Source organism: Oreochromis aureus, linkage group 11 (assembly GCF_013358895.1).
Source record: "Oreochromis aureus strain Israel breed Guangdong linkage group 11, ZZ_aureus, whole genome shotgun sequence".
Classification (NCBI taxonomy): domain Eukaryota; kingdom Metazoa; phylum Chordata; class Actinopteri; order Cichliformes; family Cichlidae; genus Oreochromis; species Oreochromis aureus.
The window spans coordinates 28,413,867-28,435,661 of NC_052952.1; the positions used below are offsets into that span (position 1 = coordinate 28,413,867).

The following is a 21,795-nucleotide window of genomic DNA, read 5'->3' on the forward strand; positions in this document are numbered from 1 at the left end:
AAAAAGGAGACTTAAAATAACATTATAATCCACAGGCACAAAACCAAGAGACCTAAACTGATTAGTATTGGCTTGCTTCTATCACTAAACATCACAATCACTAATACTAGACCATGCAATCTGTTTGTAGTGGTGCACCTTGGGAAAAAAATTGCTAACTGGTGAAATTGGTGCAAGGCACCATTTCCATTGAGAAAAAATGGACATTCAAAGTTTGAATTTTTTTTCAAAAGAGCCATGGCTTGAAAAGTGAACACTGAACACTGCAGTAATAAAGGCCCCAAATTGAAAAGTGCCAGAAAAATAAGTTTCACTATGTACTGCAACTTTACCAGTGCTGGCTTAAAAGAAAGGATGGTACATATTCAAGAGGTAAACATGTTGTTCCCACATCATAACTGGAAAACTATTCAATCGTACAGTCTGGTCCTGAAAACCTGGGCCTTCTTTGAAAGGCTGTTCCTTTTGAGCTCCATAAACAGTTTCTATAATACCTCCAAGGTATACTTTTCCAGTGGGTAGGTGAGGTTCAAAGTGTACATTAGTCCAAACAGCACTGCAGCTGCTAGGGTATAGTTATCCAAATCCTGCCAGACTCTCTGGCCTTCAAGGACTATCCCGATGTCCTCAGGGCTGCCATTGGTATCTCTTGACTTTATGATGTAAATTCCATGGTTGTTTCCTTATTAGATCGTTGGATAATGGCTTCATCTGCGGCCTAGAAAATGCAGAAATCCAAAATTTAATTAAACAGAACACAGGTCAAAGAACATTATACCAAATCTTATTTTAATCTGTGTCACTATTCCAAAAAATGTTAACATTAACACATTAGGTGAACAAAAATGGATTCATTACAGCATGTGATTTGAGTCCTCAGAATGCTTAAAAAGGTAATGCATTTCTGAAGTGAAATCTCTATGCAAAGAAGCAGAATACTGTCAGAGCATAGAGAGGTGTTCAACTATGAACTCCACACATAGTTCTAATGCAGGTAAAAGAAAAAAAAAACCGCACCCATGGTAAATTGTGAAAATCCCAGGTGATTTTCAACATACTCCTGGCATAGAGTGACAAGCAGCATTTGGTTAAAATTATTATTTTCCCTAAAGTGTATACACAAATTATTTTTTTTTCTTACCTGGGCCGTGGGCTCCAGAATGTTCTGAAGTCTTCTTCCTCTTTGTCCTCCTCGCCTTTTGAAGACCTTTATTAGTTTGTCAGATAGCACATCTATCTGCGAGAGTAATCTGGACTGCAGTGGCATGGTGGTAATCGCTTAAACTCTGCATTTATCTAAAAAGAGAAGTTGTCACATAAAATGCTGTCAAAATCTCAGATCTCACAAGGTTACATCCACACAAAGTTGTTATTTTTGTCATATTACTATTTATTAGCTATGGGTCCCATGTTGCTGAGCAGTTCCATAGTTGCCCTTACTTCCATACCACCCAAAGCCTGTTTGCAACCACAGCAGTTGCCTCCTTCTGGCCATTTTGCAGTTCTGCCAAATGACCCAGAAACTACATCTATTATTGTCATATACACATCAAGGTCTTTCATTAATACTTAGTTAAATTAATTAATTTGACCTTTCCAGAAAATTTACCTTACAGAATGTGAGATAACATATGCAAAGCTTCACTAGTAAATAAAATAATGTTATTAAAACCTTAACTGTAACACCTCTACGTAACAACGCTAGAGAATTGTTCTGAAGCAACACCAATCTGCCCTTCAGCAGGGATAAGCACCATATATCGATACAGAAAAAATAAATTAAACATATTTATATTGTCATTTTTCTTATCTCTTTAAGCCCTCCTCTCAGTCTCTCTATAAATCAGTTAAAATAATTTGTTGGGTTTTGTTTGTCTTTAACATGTTATCAGTACATTACATTCACTGCCCCAGAACATGAAATAAAGCCCCAAGTCATGCACTTCCTCTCCTAATGAGTACTGCATAGGTGTCATGCCCTAAATAAACCGACTTTAGTGAAGACCCCCACCCCCCCCCCGAACACACACACACACACACACACAGAGCCCACCCATGGCAAACTAGCTTGTTTAACTAAAACATTTTAGGTACAACCAGTTAACTAAATGGACACAAGTTTGTTAGTCTGTATTCACTGAGAAAAAAACAAGCGAATGTGACTGGGCACACACTGAAAAAAAGCTAATGCACATAATATTGTCCCGCAGCTTAAGCTAGCATTATCGTTAGTTAACTTAAGGAATGACTTGTTTTTCTATTATGTTGCTCAACGGCAATTCATGAGAAAAACTTCCCCATCTAATGGATGTTCTCTTCGTTTCCTCTCAAACATGTAGTTTTCAGTTTACCTCGACAAAGTAAAGCTCAGCACCAAAGGTAAACGGCGAAGACAAAAATGGCGGACCGCCACAGTGAATTTTCCTCGCAGAACACACCCTGGGGGTGGAGTTTTAACAGAAAGCATAACTATTTTCTGTTATTTTGATATGACTGGTTTTAAAAGACTGAACATCCTTCTAAAACAAGTGAAAGGCGTGAGACTTAATTATGTTTAGACCAAAAATATAAATTATTCATGTTGGATATATTTACTGTATTTTTACTAATTTAACAACCTCATCATTGCATTAGCTTTATGCTACAGCATTACGCTTACATTAGCTTGAAGCTCAAGGTCGTCATTTTATTTAATTTCTTTTTCTGGGCTTACAAACAGGACACACAACATTTAGATAACCGTTACACTGAATCTTGGGTCTGTGTTGAGTCTTCCAGCTGCTGACTACAGAAGCTAGATTGACCTTTTAGCATGTTTATAGCGGCTGTGGCTATGTGCTGGTAATGTTACCATGTGTGCGCAGTCACATTGGCAGCAGACATGTTTCAACAAACTAGTCATATCCCGGCCCTACATTACCTTGTTTAATGGTTAAGACACTGCAGGTACCACCACTTACTACAGACACCAATGCAAGTTTGTAATAGTCTGTTAATTTAGACTGAAAGAATATATAAACAATATTAACTCACATTATATATGTTAATTACTAATTTGCTTATCGCATAATTTCGGTTACCATTAGCTAACTGGAGCCTAACATTGGCCTTTCCTGGTTTTCGATAAACAGCCCACATACCTGTAAAATAACAACACTCCAGTAAAAGTCCACATATATAAAGGATCTACACTCTTTCTCACTGGTGTGTTAGCTTTAAAATCTTATTTACCTTCAAGTGTAAAACTCCAGATGGTAGTAGATTTTCCAAAGCGAGAGACAAAAATGGCGGACAGTGCAGCCGATTTTTCCTTTCCAGGGGGCGGAGCTTGAGCATAAAACACGACTAACTTGTTTCTTTTCAACATGATTTATTCTAAAAGAATGAATATTCTTAAAGAATATGTGAAAATTAAAAGACAAAAATATGTTTAGATGTGAAATTTAAATTAGTCATGCTGGATATATGAAGTAATTCTATGCAAATTCAACAACCACCCTATTGCATTTTTTTCAGTGTGCGCTCATCTATAGTAAATGTATGAAATGATTATAACCGCTTATTTTAGTAAGAGAAATCAAACATTTTCAATCCCAACACAGCACATAACAGTCTTTTATTACGTAACTTATTCGTTGTTACAGAACTACACCACTCTAATAAAACAAAACCAGAAGGCCAATCTGCACTTACTTTCAGTAAAGGAACTGCATGCTAACCGACGCCCCCTGGTGTCATTCTTTTAATGAACTGGCAAATCTACTCCTTAAATGCACTGCAATGATTTATCTGACCAGGTCATACTGAGTAATGTTGTAGATTAGGTTTTGTTTTTTTAGCTCATCACGGCTTTGCTGTGTTGGTGCATTTGATTGACATTTGGGTTTTTTTCCGTTGTTACAGATAGGACAGACATGACTGGGGGATAAGAAAGGGAGAAAGCAAGAAAGAAAGAGACAGAAGTATGCCTCCCCTGCACCCTGGTGACACACCTTTACCCCAAGGCCCTGCATGTGTGGGTGATTGTGGTGGAGCGGGAAAAGGGAGGCAGCTGGAGATGGGGAGGGAAGGAAGGGAGGGGCAAGTGACCCCTCCCTGGGGCCAGCCCCCGCTGACCCCAGTAGGCACCCCCATACTCTGCAACCCACCAGGGAAAGGGGGCCCAGGCCCATCCGGACCGGGGCTCAGTACAGCAGCGCCGCCCGGCCCCACCACAGAGAAAACTGCACCCACCCCGCCATCCACTCATCTTCCAGACTACACAAGACAATGGACCCCCACGCTGAGATCTTCCACCACTTCCACCTCTCCTATATCTCCCCCTTCTGCAGAGTGAGTTCCTGAAGAGAGGAGACCTCCTGGAAGATGTAACAGCCTTCCCCACCAGTTGAAGAGCCCCTTGGGTGGTTCGATGCACCATTGTAAAACAAAAATTTTACAATGGTGCAGCATTTTACAAAAATTAAAACAAAGAAAAAGAAAAAGTCAACAATTCAAATCACAGCTCAATAAAAGATATTGCATACTAAGCTTTGAATCATAGTGATGTATACTTTACCAAATGTGACACCACTACACCAATACTCTAACTGTTGTCATGGTAAAGACCTTTGTGATATCTGTTTCTAAAATGTTATTTAATGAATAAAAAGAAAATCATTACAGTGGAGCAATAGCAAGAATACAATAATACATTACAATAATAATCACTTGTAATAAACACAGAGATGGACAAACTGCTATCACCTTTTAAAGAAAGGTGATCTCAAGATAACAGTGTTGTGCTTTTACAGAATTCTAAGATCTAAGTCTAAGATAAAGCATTTAGTGTTGACCTCTATTGTTCCTGTTAGGGCCCTAGCAGGGCCTCTTCCTGAGATTGCCCTTGTGTAGTGTGTCCTGCCATCTCTCCTGCCTAAGGTTCCATCTTTTTTGTAAAGCTGACTCCCATCAGCAGCTAGAAGTACTTAAGGCTAGAGAAAGGTGAGCTCTTGTGACAGAGAGGCTTGTTGGCTTGAAGCTAGTGAGCTGTGTATGGTGATTGATTGCTCCTGCTCTGTGAAGAGGAGTGTGTGTTTGGTGACTAATCCTTTTTTAACTTACTTTTCAGTTTAATGACCAACACCTGAGTTTTTTTTCCTTAAAAGGTGATAGCAGCTTGCCCATCTCTGTGTTTAGTTATTAATAGAAATATTAATACATATGTGTTAACTTAACCATTTTGCTTCCCTTTCTCCTTTTTTCAACCTTGACATCTTTTGTTACTTTCCTTCCTCCCCTGGAACTTTTTAGGGTAAGGTAACAGTTCTCAAGAGGATTTAAACTAAGTATATAATAGAAAAAAAGCATCATTTTTATTGCTCAATACTCTGTCAGCTAATATCAAAAACATATCACATGAAATTACATAACTCAAACATGACCACATGTGGCATCAGAAAACTTCCTGTTCTCACTTTGTAAGTAAAAGACTTACTGTAAGCTTTAGCTTGGTGTTGGATATTTTGATGTTTAAGGTTAAAGAAACCTGGTTGCAGCCGGATGATTATGTTAGTTTTAATGAATCAACACCCCCGAGTCATTCTAACTACCAGAAATCTCGAAGCACAGGCCGAGGGGGCGGTGTGGCAGCAATTTTTCACACCAGTCTATTAATTAACAAAAGACCAAGACAGACTTTTAATTCATTTGAAAGCCTGATGCTTAGCCTTGTCCAACCCAGCTGTCAAACTGTCACGGTTCTGGGTCCGTTGGACCCAGTATTTTGAGTTTATTGTGTTTTGGTTTATTTTTTGAATGATGGTTTGTTCTCGTATTCTCTTGTAGTGCTGTTAATAATGATAATGATGATGATGATTACTTCTGGTTTAGGTTTTGTTATCTCGCCCTCATGTTTAGTTCAGGTTCCATGTGTTTTATTCTGTCTGTCTCTCAGTGTCGAGTCTGCGTCTTTGTGTAGTGATTCTTGTTTCCTGTTTTATTGTGAAGGTCTTCGTCTCATGTAAGTGTGGTCAGTTTACCTCCCTTGTCTCGTCTCATTAATTACTCCCAGCTGTGTCCACCACCTGTGTGTAATCTCCTTGTGTTTCTCTGTGTGTATTTAAGTCGCGTCTTCTGTCATTGTAGTTGCTGGTCCGTCTGTGTATCCACCCTGCTTCATCTGTGTGTTTCCCTGCTGTCTACCATCGTCTGCCTCTGCTCGCCCTCTTTCATGTTTGTGTTCTGGTTTCTGCGCTGTAGTTTAGTTGTTTTCCAGTATAGTTTAGTTTGTCTTCGTTTGCCATTTTCCCTTTGCCATTTATTCAATAAACCACCTTCACACCTTTACAAGTGCCTGCAATTGGATCCTCCTTTATCATCTCCACACGGCTCATCTCACTCGCCGTGACAAAAACTCAGAAATCAGTCTTATTTGTTATCATATATCGTCCACCTGGGCCTTACACAGAGTTTCTGTCTGATTTCTCAGACTTTTTATCTGATTTAGTGCTCAGCTCAGATAAAATAATTATTGTGGGTGATTTTAACATCCATGTAGATGCTAACAATGACAGCCGCAACATTGCATTTAATCTGTTATTAGACTCAATTGGCTTCTCTCAAAATGTAAAAGAACCCACCCACCACTTTAATCACACTCTAGATCTTGTTTTAACATATGGCATAGAAACTGAACATTTAACAGTATTTCCTGAAAACCCTCTGCTGTCTGATCATTTCCTGATAACATTTACATTTACAATAATTGATTACACAGCAGTGGAGAGTAGACTTTATCACAGTAGATGTCTTTCTGAAAGTGCTGTAACTAAGTTTAAGAATATAATCCACCCACTGTTATCATCTTCAATGCCCTGTACCAACATAGAGCAGAGCAGCTATCTGAACGCTACTCCAGCAGAGGTCGATTATCTTGTTAATAATTTTACCTCCTCACTACGTACGACTCTGGATACTGTAGCTCCTGTGAAAACTAAGGTCTCAAATCAGAAGTACCTGAGTCCGTGGTATAATTCTCAAACACGTAGCCTAAAGCAGATGACTCGTAAGCTGGAGAGGAAATGGCGTGTCACAAATTTAGAGGATCATCATTTAGCCTGGAGAAATAGTTTGCTGCTTTATAAGAAAGCCCTCCATAAAGCCAGAACATCTTACTATTCGTCACTGATTGAAGAAAATAAGAACAACCCCAGGTTTCTCTTCAGCACTGTAGCCAGGCTGACAAAAAGTCAGAGCTCTACTGAGCCAACAATCCCTTTAACGTTAACTAGTAATGACTTCATGAACTTCTTCACAAATAAAATTTTTATCATTAGAGAAAAATTACCAATAATCATCCCACAGATGTAATATTATCTACAGCTACTTTTAGTACCATCGATGTTAAGTTAGACTCTTTTCTCCAATTGATCTTTCTGAGTTAACTTCAATAATTAATTCCTCCAAACCATCAACGTGTCTTTTAGACCCCATTCCTACAAAACTGCTCAAAGAAGTCCTGCCATTAATTAATTCTTCAATCCTAAATATGATCAACCTATCTCTAATAATCGGCTATGTACCACAGGCCTTCAAGCTGGCTGTAGTTAAACCTTTACTCAAAAAGCCATCTCTAGACCCAGCTGTCTTAGCTAATTATAGGCCAATCTCCAACCTTCCTTTCATATCAAAAATCCTTGAAAGAGTAGTTGTCAAACAGCTAACAGATCATCTGCAGAGGAATGGCTTATTTGAAGAGTTTCAGTCAGGTTTCAGAGCTCATCACAGCACAGAAACAGCTTTAGTGAAGGTTACAAATGATCTTCTTATGGCCTCTGACAGTGGACTCATCTCTGTGCTTGTCCTGCTAGACCTCAGTGCTGCATTCGATACTGTCGACCATAATATCCTATTAGAGCGATTAGAACATGCTGTAGGTATTACAGGTACTGTGCTGCAGTGGTTTGTATCATATCTATCTAATAGACTCCAATTTGTTCAAGTAAATGGAGAGTCCTCTTCACACACTAAGGTCAATTATGGTGTTCCACAGGGTTCAGTGCTAGGACCAATTCTATTTACATTATACATGCTTCCCTTAGGCAGCATCATTAGAAGACATAGCATAAATTTTCACTGCTATGCAGATGACACGCAGCTCTATCTATCCATGAAGCCAGGTAACACACACCGATTAGTTAAACTGCAGGAATGTCTTAAAGACATAAAGACCTGGATGGCCGCTAACTTTCTGCTTCTTAATTCAGATCAAACTGAGGTTATTGTACTCGGCCCTGAAAATCTTAGAAATATGGTATCTAACCAGATTCTTACTCTGGATGGCATTACCTTGGCCTCCAGTAATGCTGTGAGGAACCTTGGAGTCATTTTTGACCAGGACATGTCCTTCAATGCACATATTAAACAAATATGTAAGACTGCTTTCTTCCATTTGCGCAACATCTCTAAAATTAGAAATATCCTGTCTCAGAGTGACGCTGAAAAACTAGTTCATGCATTCAACTTCCAGGCTGGACTACTGTAATTCTTTATTATCAGGATGTCCTAAAAACTCGCTGAAAAGTCTTCAGCTAATCCAAAATGATGCAGCAAGAGTACTGACAGGGACTAGAAAGAGAGAGCATATTTCTCCTGTTTTGGCTTCCCTTCATTGGCTTCCTGTTAAATCCAGAATTGAATTCAAAATCCTGCTCCTCACATACAAGGTCTTAAATAATCAGGCCCCATCTTATCTTCTTGACCTTGTAGTACCATATCACCCTATTAGAGCACTTCGCTCTCGCTCTGCAGGCCTACTTGTTGTTCCTAGAGTATTTAAAAGTAGAATGGGAGGGAGAGCCTTCAGCTTTCAGGCCCCTCTTCTGTGGAACCAGCTTCCAGTTTGGATTCGGGAGACAGACACTATCTCTATTTTCAAGATTAGGCTTAAATCTTTCCTTTTTGCTAAAGCATATAGTTAGGGCTGGACCAGGTGACCCTGAATCCTCCCTTAGTTATGCTGCAATAGACGTAGGCTGCCGGGGATTCCCATGATGCATTGAGTTTTTCCTTTCCAGTCACCTTTCTCACTCAGTATGTGTTAATAGACCTCTCTGCATTGAATCATATCTGTTATTAATCTCTGTCTCTCTTCCACAGCATGTCTTTCATCCTGTTTTCCTTCTTTCACCCCAACCGGTCGCAGCAGATGGCCCCGCCCCTCCCTGAGCCTGGTTCTGCCGGAGGTTTCTTCCTGTTAAAGGGAGTTTTCCTTCCCACTGTCGCCAAAGTGCTTGCTCATAGGGGGTCATATGATTGTTGGGTTTTTCTCTGTATTTATTATTGTGCGATCTACTGTACAATATAAAGCGCCTTGAGGCGACTTTTGTTGTGATTTGGCGCTGTATAAATAAAATTGAACTGAATTGAGTTAGAGGCAGTCTGGTTCACTTGAATAGTGCCAAATTGGCACTTAAATGCAATCTAATCATATTAAAAAGCAATAATACTGTGAATACCTGTGAGAAATCTCAAATCCATTGCTGTCTGGATCAGACCTGCAGTGCTGTACAGAGACTAACCGCTGGCAGACGTCTGAAGTGTGGATCCGATGAAGCTCTAATTGATCTGTGTATCTGTGTCCATCAGCTACTTAAGTTTGGATACTTGGTGCAAAAAATTAGGAAATTTGTATTTAGTTGAGTATTTTTTCTTTGTAACAATCCTTCTGAAAAACTCAATAGTTTTGTTAACGTTTCGATAGGTCTTGAATTGTGTCATCTGGTTGGTTAACTCCTAATTACAGAGTAAGTGTTTCCTCCTTAAACTTCCATAATACACAGGTCCAGCAAACTAACAAGTTCCTATTCTGTCCTATCAAAACAAATCCACATAAATCATACTTAAAATGAATACCCCTTCTGGAAAAATGTAATTATGAAAGCAAAGCCATTTAGGCCATGTTAAATCTATTTTCCTTTAAAATATCCCTTTCTCTCACTGGAGTCTGCTGCTGCAACCAGATGCAACCAGCTGCAACTGTGTTGTACCACCTCTCTCCTTCCTGCTTTCTCTTCCAAACTCCTCTTTTTCTCCCTTTTATAGAGAAGGGCCACAAGCTACACCAATCAACTATTCCCAGTACTCAACTCAAAATAGCTGGCAGATGGACTAGACTGAAATCTTCACTCCCACATTCGTGTGGCTTATATCTTACACAAACACAAACAAATGCATGCAATAATTGAACAGGGAAATATTCCTCACCTAATGTTTCATGGGGGATTCTGTCAGTTATTCCACCATTCCACATTTTACAACAATGGAAAAGAGGAACAGTAGAAAAACTGTGATGTAACTGACCAACCCAAGAGAGCCAGTGAATTGATCTGATTGATAAAGAGGCAGAATAGTTGTAGCCTTGTTAGCTACAACCTCCTAAACTTCCAAATATTAAAAAGAAACTACTAAAAAATGAGTATGGACAGAGCTCTATTTGCAGCTGTAGACAGGTGAACAATTTTATTGAACTCCATCCATCCATCCATCCATCCATCCATCCATCCATCCATCCATCCATCCATCCATCCATCCATCCATTCGCTTCTGCTTATCCTTTTTCAGGGTCGCGGGGGGCGATGGAGCCTATCCCGGCTGTCATAGGGCGAGAGGCGGGGTACACCCTGGACAGGTCGCCAGTCTATCGCAGGGCTAACACACAGAGACAGAAAACCAACCGCACTCACATTCACTCCTGCATTCACACCTATGGGCAATTTAGTTTAATCAATTAACCTATCCCCCCAATGGGGATTTTATTAAACTCTATGTATAAATTGAAATAGAAAGTGTAATATATTACATTTAAAACAATCTCAATGTTTACAATGCAATGTAAAAAATAATTAACAAATACTAAGTTTTAATTGAATAATTTAAATTAAAATTTGTAATGCCAGAGTATCGGTCTTTAATAAAGACAATAAAACTAAGTACATCACCAAAGTATTGACAACAGGCTGCCATTACAATTACACATCTATCTGAAACCTGACTTTTCAGTTTGTATGTTGTGCAATAACATCATAATCTGATGACACATCCGCTTTTTGCAGTGACATGTAGGTTCTCTCCTTCTGATGTAGGTTCACCTTGTTTCTTGAATTCATTTAATAAGAAGAAACAGAAGCCCATTATGGTCTAAAAGTCTTGACTGCATTCAAAGAGTCAAAAAAACATAAAAACACATGTGGAGAAACATACCAAAGGAACCATATGCAGAAGGTATTCAAAGTGAGAGATACACCAGCAACAATCCAGGGAAGAACTGTACTGCAAGAACCACAATGTTTCACACGAGCTGCTGTAAGACAGAAGAGAGCACATGCACAGGCATATTTTATATATGTAAACACACACACATTTTTTTTAATTAATTTTTTTATTTGAGTGTTTCCAGGAGCCACAGCTGAGAGACTTAACAGCCACATGTGTCCAGTGAGCTGCTGGTTGCCAACCTCCGCTCTACATGTATATGGTTGTGTACATACTGCACATATTTCTGTCGCATTAACTGATACTTAGTGTGTAGAATGTTTTTGAGAAATGTATAAGTAAACCATTAACTTATACATTTACTGTGGGCTTCTGATTAAGACCTAATGGAAATAAACTGAATTTATGAAACAAGATTAACTACCTGTGGTTAATTTATCACATTAATCTGGGCTCAAATATTAAAATATTCAATGAAAATGGTTAATGGGAAGCACAAGTTTTATCAGGAACTGCTGCAGTTCCTACCAGCTACCATAGAGGTCAATAATTCCCCAAAATAATGAATACCTCATTAAGACCATAAAATACTAAATATGTTATTGTACATGACTGAATATCTTTTCAACATAATTGTTCTTGGAATACCTTTTCATACCTTTAACAGAGACAGTTACTCTCGGAATGAACGTGAATCCATCTTGTTGTCCATTCAGTTCACCAGTAACTCTGAGCTGATATGATCCAGAATCAGACTCTTTGAGATCATTAATGATGATGCTGCAGTTTTTCTGACTCACATCAGGCTCCAAACGTGACACTCGTCCTTCAAACCCAGACTGAGCTTTTCTGTCTGTGTTTTTGTTGCTATGAAATATTATGTCACCATCACCACATCTTGTTTGAGATGCTTCACATTTGTACCAAACTGCATGGTTGGTTTTAAACTCATCAGCAGTAGTGAAAGAACACGGGATCACAACACAGAGTCCAGCCTCTGCTGTTAGTTCTCGCTCACTCAGAGTAACACAGTATCTTCCAACACAGTGTTGTTGACCCCAGGCTGAGACACCTGTTAATGCAAAGGGAAAGATAAATATAGTGATAAAGAATATTTACTTTACAACGATAAACATGATGTCTAATTAAAGATATTGAAGTAATTTTTATCTTTTACACAGGCTGCTTGTTTGTGCTGTACTCTACACAACTACTATAATGTTCTCATTTCACAGCTTATTATATCCAGGCTATGGAATCTCCCTGGATGTGCATCAACAATATTTCGGAACACGTTTAACAAAAGATTAAATGAAAATGTCACACAAGCCAATAGATGATAGCAAAGGCACAAATTTATGATGAACTGCGGGTAATAATAAATTCTTATCATCTGGATACATTTCAGAAAAAGGGTGTTACATGCAAATATTTTAAAAAGTCAAATACAAATATAGCAGAATTACAGTAAAGGAGAAGATACAAACCTGTGTCAGCAATGCTGCCTTTTACAGAGACAAACAGAGCCGACCAGATGAGAACAAACATGTTCGATGCTCGAGACGTTCAGTCTCTCCCTCCACAGAATAACTTATCCAGCAGATGAAGCAAAAAGAAATCAAAACAAAAAATAAAATAAAGAAAAAGCCAACAGTTCACATCACACAGCTCAATAAAAGATGTATAATATATATAATATAATTTAAATGTATATTAACTGCCAAATAAGAGGACAGCATTAGGTCACTCATAATCTTTTATTAATAAATAATGGTCTTATTCACCATCACTGCTACAGATGTGAAAAAGTCTTTACATTTCTTCTTTTAAAAAGACTTTTTGAAACTGATTAAAATTTATTTTTACCTGTTTTGCTTTGTTCTTCAAAACTTCTCTTCTCACTGATGACTGCTGACTCTCTAAACTGAAGTTTTTCATCCACATCTCTCTTTTCTTTTTCTTCCTCCTTGCAAAATGATTTCAGGAAGTTTCTCAGTAAACCACTCTACTTTACAGACTGACATTCAAGTTCCTCTGTATGCTATATGTAATTATAAAATTGTTTATTGTTTATTAAATAATTTACCTTTTTAAAACATAATGCTATCTTGAGATTTTAAGATTGCAGTAATGGTGCTCCAACAAGTTCATATAGCATCAAATCATCATCATTCACCTCATGGCCCTTTACACTGTGAGGTGAAGTCCGCACAATATTAGAGTGAAAACATAACTTGTATATGACATTTAGCTTATCTTTACATTACTTCAACATCATACCACCGATACAACATCATTTTATTGCTATTTAAGTGTTTTCTTATGTACTCATTAAAAAAAAGTTCCTTGAGACAGATTGAGTGCATTAAAGAACTTAAGACTTTAAAATAAACTTACCCTCTCTCATTTCCCCCATTTCTGCATATTTAGTCATATTTCATGCCCAAATATGCAGAAGTGTTTGCTGCCTCTCTGCAAACACTTCTGCATATTTAGCCTTCTTATGTATCCATTTATATTCTGCACCATCTCTGCTGCTCTTAGTATTGCTATGAAACTCCTTTTAACATTGTTATAACAATGCACTGCTCTGCACTTGTATTTGTGAAAATTATTTTTAACCATTTAAAATAAGATCAGTGCAACAGTTTGTTGTATGTGTGAGTCTACATAGCTGGACCCAGAGGATTGAGACAGACTGTTTTGACCTTAAACACTGAGTCATATTTATTAGAAATGAATGATACTTCCCAGATATCAAATTTCAACAACTTCATTTATTTGTTAAAAGCAGCTAGTTATTATTTTTCAAAATGTTCATAAATACCACACAATACCACACATTCATTCATCGATCAATCTATTCTCTTACCCAGGGGGCAATAAAACATTTAGTGTTGAGCGCTATTGTTCTTGTTATGGCCCTAGCAGGGCATCCTCCTGAGATTGCCCTTGTGTGGTTGTGTCCTGCCAGCTCTCTTGCCTTAGGTCCCATCTTTTTTGTACAGCTGACTCCCATCAGCAGTAAGAAGTACTTAAGGCCAGAGAAAAGTGAGCTCTAGTGCCAGAGAGCCTTGTTGGTTTGTAGCTAGTGAGCTGTGTGTATGGTGATTGATTGTCCCTGCTCTGTGGAGAGGAGTGTGTGTTTCGTGACTAATCCTTTTGTACTTACTTTTCAGTTTACTGACCAACACCTGACTGTGAAGGTTCTCAGTCATCCAGGTCATCATAGTCAAAGGAGCTTTCAAAGAAAAGCGTCTGGACTTCTTTAAATTTCACCTCTCATCCGAGAAGCTTCTTCAGTTTTGAACTGAAGAAGCTTCTCGGATGAGAGGTGAAACGTCTTCAAGCAACTTAAAGAAGTCCAGACGCTTTTCTTTGAAAGCTCCTTTGACGACCAACACCTGAGTTTTGTTGTTTTCTTTCCTTAAAAGGTGATAGCAGCTTGTCTGTCTCTGTGTGTAGTTATTAAGTTAGTTTAAACTAAGTATATAATAGAAAAAAGCATCATCATCATCATCATCATCATCATCATCAATACTCTGTTACTGGTTACTGTTAACAGTAACAGTTATTAAGAGAGTGAAAGCTTTCTGGATCAGACCTGCAGTGCTGTACAAAAACTAACAGCTGGCAGACGTCTGAAGTGTGGATCAGTTCAAACACCAATTGATCTGTGTATCTGTGTCCATCAGCTACTTAAGTTTGGAAATTTGCTGCAAAAAATGAGGACATTTCTGTTTAGTTGAGTATTTCTTGTTTGTAACAATCCTGAAGAACTCAATAGTTTAATTGATGTTTTACTTATCAGAACTGCATGCTGAAACTGCAAATATGGTGTGAAGAAGTGGGTCTCAGAACAAAACGGCCACAGTACAAGAAAGGAAGAAGTTCTAACAGTGACCAATAGAGAACCAATAGAAATTCATCACGTTTATTCCATCACAAGGTTTATTTTTCTTTCGAAGCAGACAAGTGCCTGAAGGTGTAGTTCTTTCATCTTCCAGAGAAAGACTTTTCCCCCACCTTAATAGGTGCATTAGTAGGGAGTGTGTTTCCACACTAGATCCTGGGAATTTAACTCTCAAGCTCTTCCTCTCTAGGTCTTGAAGAATGTTATCTGGTTGGTCAACTCCTAATTACAGAGTAAGCTTTCCTCCTTAAACTTCCATAACATACAGGTCCAGCAAACTAACAGGTTCCTCCTGTTTTATTAAAACAAATCAACAATAATCCTAATTAAACTGAATCCTTCTTCTGGTAAAATTGAGTTATTATAAAAGCAAAACCATTCGGGCCATGTTATATCCATTTTCCTTTAAAATATCCCTTTCTGTCACTGGAGTATGCTGCTGCAACCAGCTGCAACTGTGTCGTGCAGCCGCTCACTTTCCTGCTTTCTCTTCCAAATTCATCCTTTCTCCCCCTTTAACAGAGAAGGGCCAAAATCTACACCAGTCAAATACTGTCAACTCCAAATAGTTGGCAGCTGAACTAGACTGAGTTCTCCTTCCCACATGCGTGTGGCTGATATCTTACACAAACATAAATGAAAACAAGAGCATGCAATAAGTGAACAGGAACCCAGTGTTTTATGGGATACTCTATATGCATATACACATACATATACATAGCAGTAATCTGAATATTAAATTATATCATTTGTGAAAAACTGAATATTGACAAGGTGAAACAGCTGTGGAGCTCAAGCAGTCTAAGATTTAAGCTGAGACAGACTGTTTTGACTGAGTCATATATATTAGAAATGAATGATACTTCCTAAATATAAAATTTTATCAACTTAATGGATTTATTAAAAGCAGGTAGTCATTATTTTTCAAAATGTTCATAAACACCGAACTTAAAATACACATATTCATTCATCCATCCATTCTCTTACGCTAATCCCTATCAGGGTCCCAGGCGCCCTGTGGGGGGTGGCAATAAAACATATTTAGTGTTGAACTCTATTGTTCTCAAGAGGTTTTAAACCAAGTAAATAATGGGAAAAAAAATTGTCATTTTTACTGATCAATACTCTGGTATTGTTATTGTATAATTAAGAAGAGTTTGGGGACTTTTGTCATTAGCATTAGAACTACTGAAGCTAGTTATATCAATAGCTTTAAATGGATTATTGGTATAGAACAAATAGATTGGTCAACCTGATGATGGTGCCGGATAAAAACTGAAAAATAAAATAATTGATCTTATGCAAAAGAGGAAAAAAATGCATTTAATTAACAAAAAGACAAGTTTTTCTGGAAGAATACAAAACACAAAACATGGTGTAAAAGGGCATTTTGTGAAAGCACAAAAAGAAAATTCCAAAGGTCATTTGGCACACTTTGGCTGCACACTTTCAAATATGTTTGACCAGACAATATCAGTGTTGGCCATATGCCACCTGGAATCTTAAACCGTTAAAAATCTGCAAAATACATCAAGAATAAAGTCAAGAAAAAGATAAACCACTATATTTACTACTACAGCTAAATGTCATTGGGCAAGATTTTATAGTAAAGCAGTATAGGTATCTAAAATTTGCTAAACCATAACATTTTTCTAATATTTGTAATCATTAAACTATTGCAGAGCACTATATTCAGAGCTTACATTCTGTAACATTTGATTTGTTAATATTTGTGAAGTTTACAGTATAGAGAAAATTGTTATTCAAACACAAAATGGAAATCCATCCATCCATCAATCCATCCATTACATATGATGAGATCAATATTTATCCTTAGCAACTATACAAAAGAATTCCTCAAATATCTATTATGTCATTCACCGTGGAGTACACTGGCTCATCTTCCTCTTTCTTCTTTTCTGGTTCACAGTGTTTCATCTCCCCCTCCAACATTTTACCTTCCTCTCCATCATCATCTTCTTGTTCTTTTTTTATTACCTTCTTAATTTCAGCGTACTCGGTCTTTGTGCTTTCTCGCGTCCTTGCTGCCTTTCTGCTGCTGTTTGTTTTTAACCGGGAAAAATCAATGGTGGCATATTTCACTTCATTTGTCCCACGGTTTGAGTTCACGGTCTGGTTGTTTTGTAATGCTTGACCATCATATATCTGTTGGGTACAAAGTAAATAGTTTGAGTCATTTATCAGCTACAGGCAGACCAACATTGTGAATACTATCCATGTATCTTGTATAAAGTCTTTCATGCTTCAAAGGGTTTGAGTTTTCATTGGGTGGCCTGAAAATTAGCTTTACACAAGAAATGAACCTTGCATTACTGTAATTCTGGTTTCCATTTGTTTATTTATTTTATGGTTGTTTTATCATGAATATTAAAGATCAAAGTTTTACTGTGACAGAAAGTTGAGATGTGTCATATTTTAAGTCAAACCATCCTATTTGCATGGTTTCTCTCTCCATCTGTCCCTTACTGCATTGCACTGGAGTACACCTGAGAATTGCCAGGCTGTGTTCAACACCGCCTAGCAGGATAAAGATGGCGTCACTGCTGGATTACCAGCAGCAATGAGACTTCCACCATATGTATGTGAGATATTTGTGCTGAAACTCATTTGAACTATTTAAAGATTTATATCAAAAAAGACAAATTAACATAAATACCAGTGGATCATCTGGACATGTCAGCATCACAAAAGTGTCATTCAAATGTCCGGAACTCGTCATTTCAGTCCTGTAGAAAAGGGCATATTTACAGAAACGATGTTGGAATGAATGTTAAATTGCATCTACAGAGAAACCTTAATAATAAGTACAAAAATAATTTTGTACCTGTAACACTTTTTGGCCAAAAAGCAAACACCTGATGAAAGAACTGCACCAATCAAAAATGCAATGATAATTTCCAGAAATTGCCACCTAAGACCCGATGATGGCTCTGCAATCAAAGAAAATAACATGAAAAACCTGTTAACTCACATATGGCATTGAATTATATACAGTACACCTAATGGCTATCAAATGATTGTCTTAATTACATATGTCATAGATTACATGGGTCAAGAAATGGTAGTAAAAATGTCAAGTGGTTAAAAGTGTTACAGAAAGGGTTTTAATTCAAAACAACAGCAGCAACCAAACAAAACTTACCATCTTTTTTGGACAAGTTGTTATTGATCAGCAGGTTTTCTCTTTCTTCTCCATTTCCATTGTTGCTGACACATTCAACAGTGCTGTTGCCATGGTTTTTTACAGTTACACTGACAGTGCTGTTGACTGTGTGATTTAATACAGTGGTAATGACAGAGTACTCAGTGTGTTGATTCAACAGAGGCCATTTGATGGTAGGTAAAGGAAAGCCTTCACTGATGCACACACAGGTCAAACCCTCAGACTGAAGCACACATCCTGAGCCATTCTGTATCTTTGTATGCCCTGTAAACATGTAATCAGAATCATAAAACAGGGGAAGCTGCAAGCTATAATGTTAATGAATTTCAGGTTAAAATGCCATCTACTTACAAGTCACAGTTACATTAACATGTGAAGTCAGAGTTGTGTCCAGATGTTTTACTGTACAGATGTACTGCCCTGAATGTTCTGATGTCACATTGTGGACGACAAGTGTAGCTGATCCAGTGTCATTGTGCAGTTTTGTGTCAGAACTGAGTTTAGACCACACGATCACAGATGGAGGGAAACTTTCAACACTGCAGGTCAGATTCAGAACATCTCCCTCCTTAACAGTTGTATTCCCAATGATCTGAGCATCCCTGTTATCTGTAAAATACATTTCAGTGATTTCAGTGGTATATTTATGGAGAGGGCAAGTTACACTGACATGTAATCATTCAACCAGAAAAATGAAGGATAAGAATGATAACAACGCGAGTTTAATTAATGCGAAGTGTAAAATGCCACAAATGTCATTAAAATGCTAATTACAATTTGGTCACCGTAAAACATCATAATAGGTTTCAAAAGGCTCTTAATACATTTCCTCTTACTTCATATGTATAGTGCAGTCTACAGTGTCTCTCTTTCTGAATACAGTTTTACTCTACATCAATAAATAAAAGATACACATTTGTACATCTTATTCAGCTTTTCAAAATTATTTTAAGTGACATTTTTGACTTTTCTTTAAAAAATACAAGTAGTCAACGGTATCAGTGTCTCAACACCTCAAAGCCAGTATACACAGATGTTGATGATATCACATATTTAACAAGGTGTGGCTGTAAGACTTATTCAAAAGAATTAAACTAATCTAAATGCACCATGTCAGGTACCAGATGAATGAAAATGGCCACTGCTAAAAATGGTCTGCTTAAAAGAAAAAAAACAACAACAAAAAAACAAAAAACAAAAAGTGTACTTACATATCACTGTGATATTGATATCCTTCTTCAGGGAATTGTTCATATATGTAACTGCACAGATGTGCTGTCCAGAATGTTCTGCTGTTGCATTAGGGATGACAAGTGTAGCTGATCCATTGTCATTGTGCAGGTTTGTGTCAGAACCAAATTTATACCAAACAATCACAGATGGAGGGAAACTTTTAATACTGCAGGTCAGATTCAGAACATCTCCCTCCTTAACAGTTGTAATACCACTGATTGTAATTTCTTTCTTATCTGTTAGATAAAAATATACATTTTACAGTCATGTTGTTTCCTTTTCAGACTCTACTGATCATCCAATATATTTCAAATAAATAAATAGATATAAACAATAACAATAGGTTACGAAGTACCCACAGTTTACATTTACTGTCAAAGTCTCCTGTGTAGTTTTTCCACATGTGAAGTTGATCTTGCAAGTGATACTGGTGTTGTGGTGTTCAGATGAAGCGTTAAAGGTCAAAGTTGAGATGTGTCTCTGTGTGAAAGCCGTCAGATTCTCAGTCTTGAAATCAGTGCTGTTTCCCATAATGTAAGATTCAGTCCCTCCTGCTCCTCTCCATGTCCAGGTGGTTTTAGGAACAGATCTCGAGCCGAGACCAGGAGCAGTGCAGGTCAGTGTGGCCTGCTGTCCCTCTGTCAGTGTGGGAATCATTACTGTGGGCTTCAGATTAAGACCTAAAGGGAAAACAAATTGCATTTATAGAAACACATCAACTATCTGAAGTTCATCCAGTACATCAATCTGTTTTTTCAAATAAGATATTTAATGAAAATGGTTAATGGCAATCACAAGTTTTAACAGGAACTGCTGCAGTTCCTACGAGCTACCATAGAGGTCAATAATTCCCCAAATAATGAGTACTTCATTAAGGCCATAAAAATACTAAATATGTTATTGTACATGAACAAATATCTTGTTTTTCAACATGATTGTCCTTGAAATAGCTTTTTTCACCTTTAACTGAGATATTTACTCTTGGAATGAATGTGAATCCATCATGTTTTCCATTCAGTACACCAGTAACTCTGAGCTGATAAGATCCAGAATCAGACTCTTTCAGATCATTGATGATGATGCTGCAGTTTTTCTGACTCACATCGGGCTCCAAACGTGACACTCGTCCTTTAAACCCAGACTTAGCTTTTTTGTTTTTTTTGTTGCTATGAAATATTATGTCACCATCACCACATCTTGTTTGAGATGCTTCACATTTGTACCAAACTGTATGTTTGGGTGTAAACTCATCAGCAGTAGTGAAAGAACACGGGATCACAACACAGAGTCCAGCCTCTGCTGTTAGTTCTTGCTCAGTGAGATTAAGACAGTATCCTCTGTCACAGTGTTTTTGCACCAAGGCTGAGGCACCTGTTAATGCAAAGGGAAACATAAATATAGTTATAAAGAATTTTTAGTTTACAACAATAAACATGATATCTAATTAAAGATACCACAGTAACTTTTATGTTTTCACAATCTGCTTGTTTGTGCTGTAGCCTACACAACTACTATGGTTTTCACATTTCATAGCCTATTATATCCAGGCAATAATATATTCCTGGATGTTGATTAACAATCTCTCAGGACATGTTTAACAAAAGATTACATTAAAATGTCACACAAGCCAAAACATGAGAGCAAAGTCACAAATTTATGATGAACTGTGGGTAATAATACATTCTTATTATCTGGACAAATTTCATAAAAAGAGTGTTACATACAAATATAAATAAAATAATTTCAAATACAAATATAGCAGAATTACAGTAAAGGAGAAGATACAAACCTGTGTCAGCAATGCTGCCTTTTACAGAGACAAACAGAGCCGACCAGATGAGAACAAACATGTTCGATGCTCGAGATGTTCAGTCTCTCCCTCCACAGAATAACTTATCCAGCAGATGAAGCAAAAAGAAATCAAAACAAAAAATAAAATAAAGAAAAAGCCAACAGTTCACATCACACAGCTCAATAAAAGATGTATAATATATATAATATAATTTAAATGTATATTAACTGCCAAATAAGAGGACAGCATTAGGTCACTCATAATCTTTTATTAATAAATAATGGTCTTATTCACCATCACTGCTACAGATGTGAAAAAGTCTTTACATTTCTTCTTTTAAAAAGACTTTTGAAACTGATTAAAATTTATTTTTACCTGTTTTGCTTTGTTCTTCAAAACTTCTCTTCTCACTGATGACTG

General features: G+C 37.4%; 1 protein-coding gene and 1 long non-coding RNA gene across 3 annotated transcripts; both read right to left on the bottom strand.

Annotated features, from left to right (window-relative positions):
* Positions 1-10,939: 10,939 nt before the first annotated feature.
* Positions 10,940-14,231, bottom strand: LOC120442840. Of its 2 annotated transcripts, XR_005614972.1 has the most exons (4): positions 13,120-14,231; positions 12,741-12,843; positions 11,912-12,325; positions 10,940-11,341 (listed from the first exon to the last, which is right to left on the bottom strand). It is a non-coding gene; the product is annotated as an uncharacterized LOC120442840 (long non-coding RNA). The 2 variants fall into 2 exon arrangements; XR_005614971.1 differs by having other exon boundaries at positions 12,741-14,231.
* Positions 14,232-16,298: 2,067 nt separating this feature from the next.
* Positions 16,299-21,795, bottom strand: LOC120442529 (sialic acid-binding Ig-like lectin 10). The gene is made up of 10 exons (XM_039619129.1): positions 21,751-21,795; positions 21,373-21,475; positions 20,544-20,954; positions 19,943-20,263; positions 19,562-19,819; positions 18,702-18,959; positions 18,330-18,614; positions 18,012-18,117; positions 17,844-17,913; positions 16,299-17,332 (listed from the first exon to the last, which is right to left on the bottom strand). The coding sequence occupies exons 2-10, from the start codon at positions 21,431-21,433 to the stop codon at positions 17,024-17,026; spliced, it is 2,079 nt and encodes a 692-aa protein (XP_039475063.1). The 5' UTR covers positions 21,434-21,475; positions 21,751-21,795; the 3' UTR covers positions 16,299-17,023.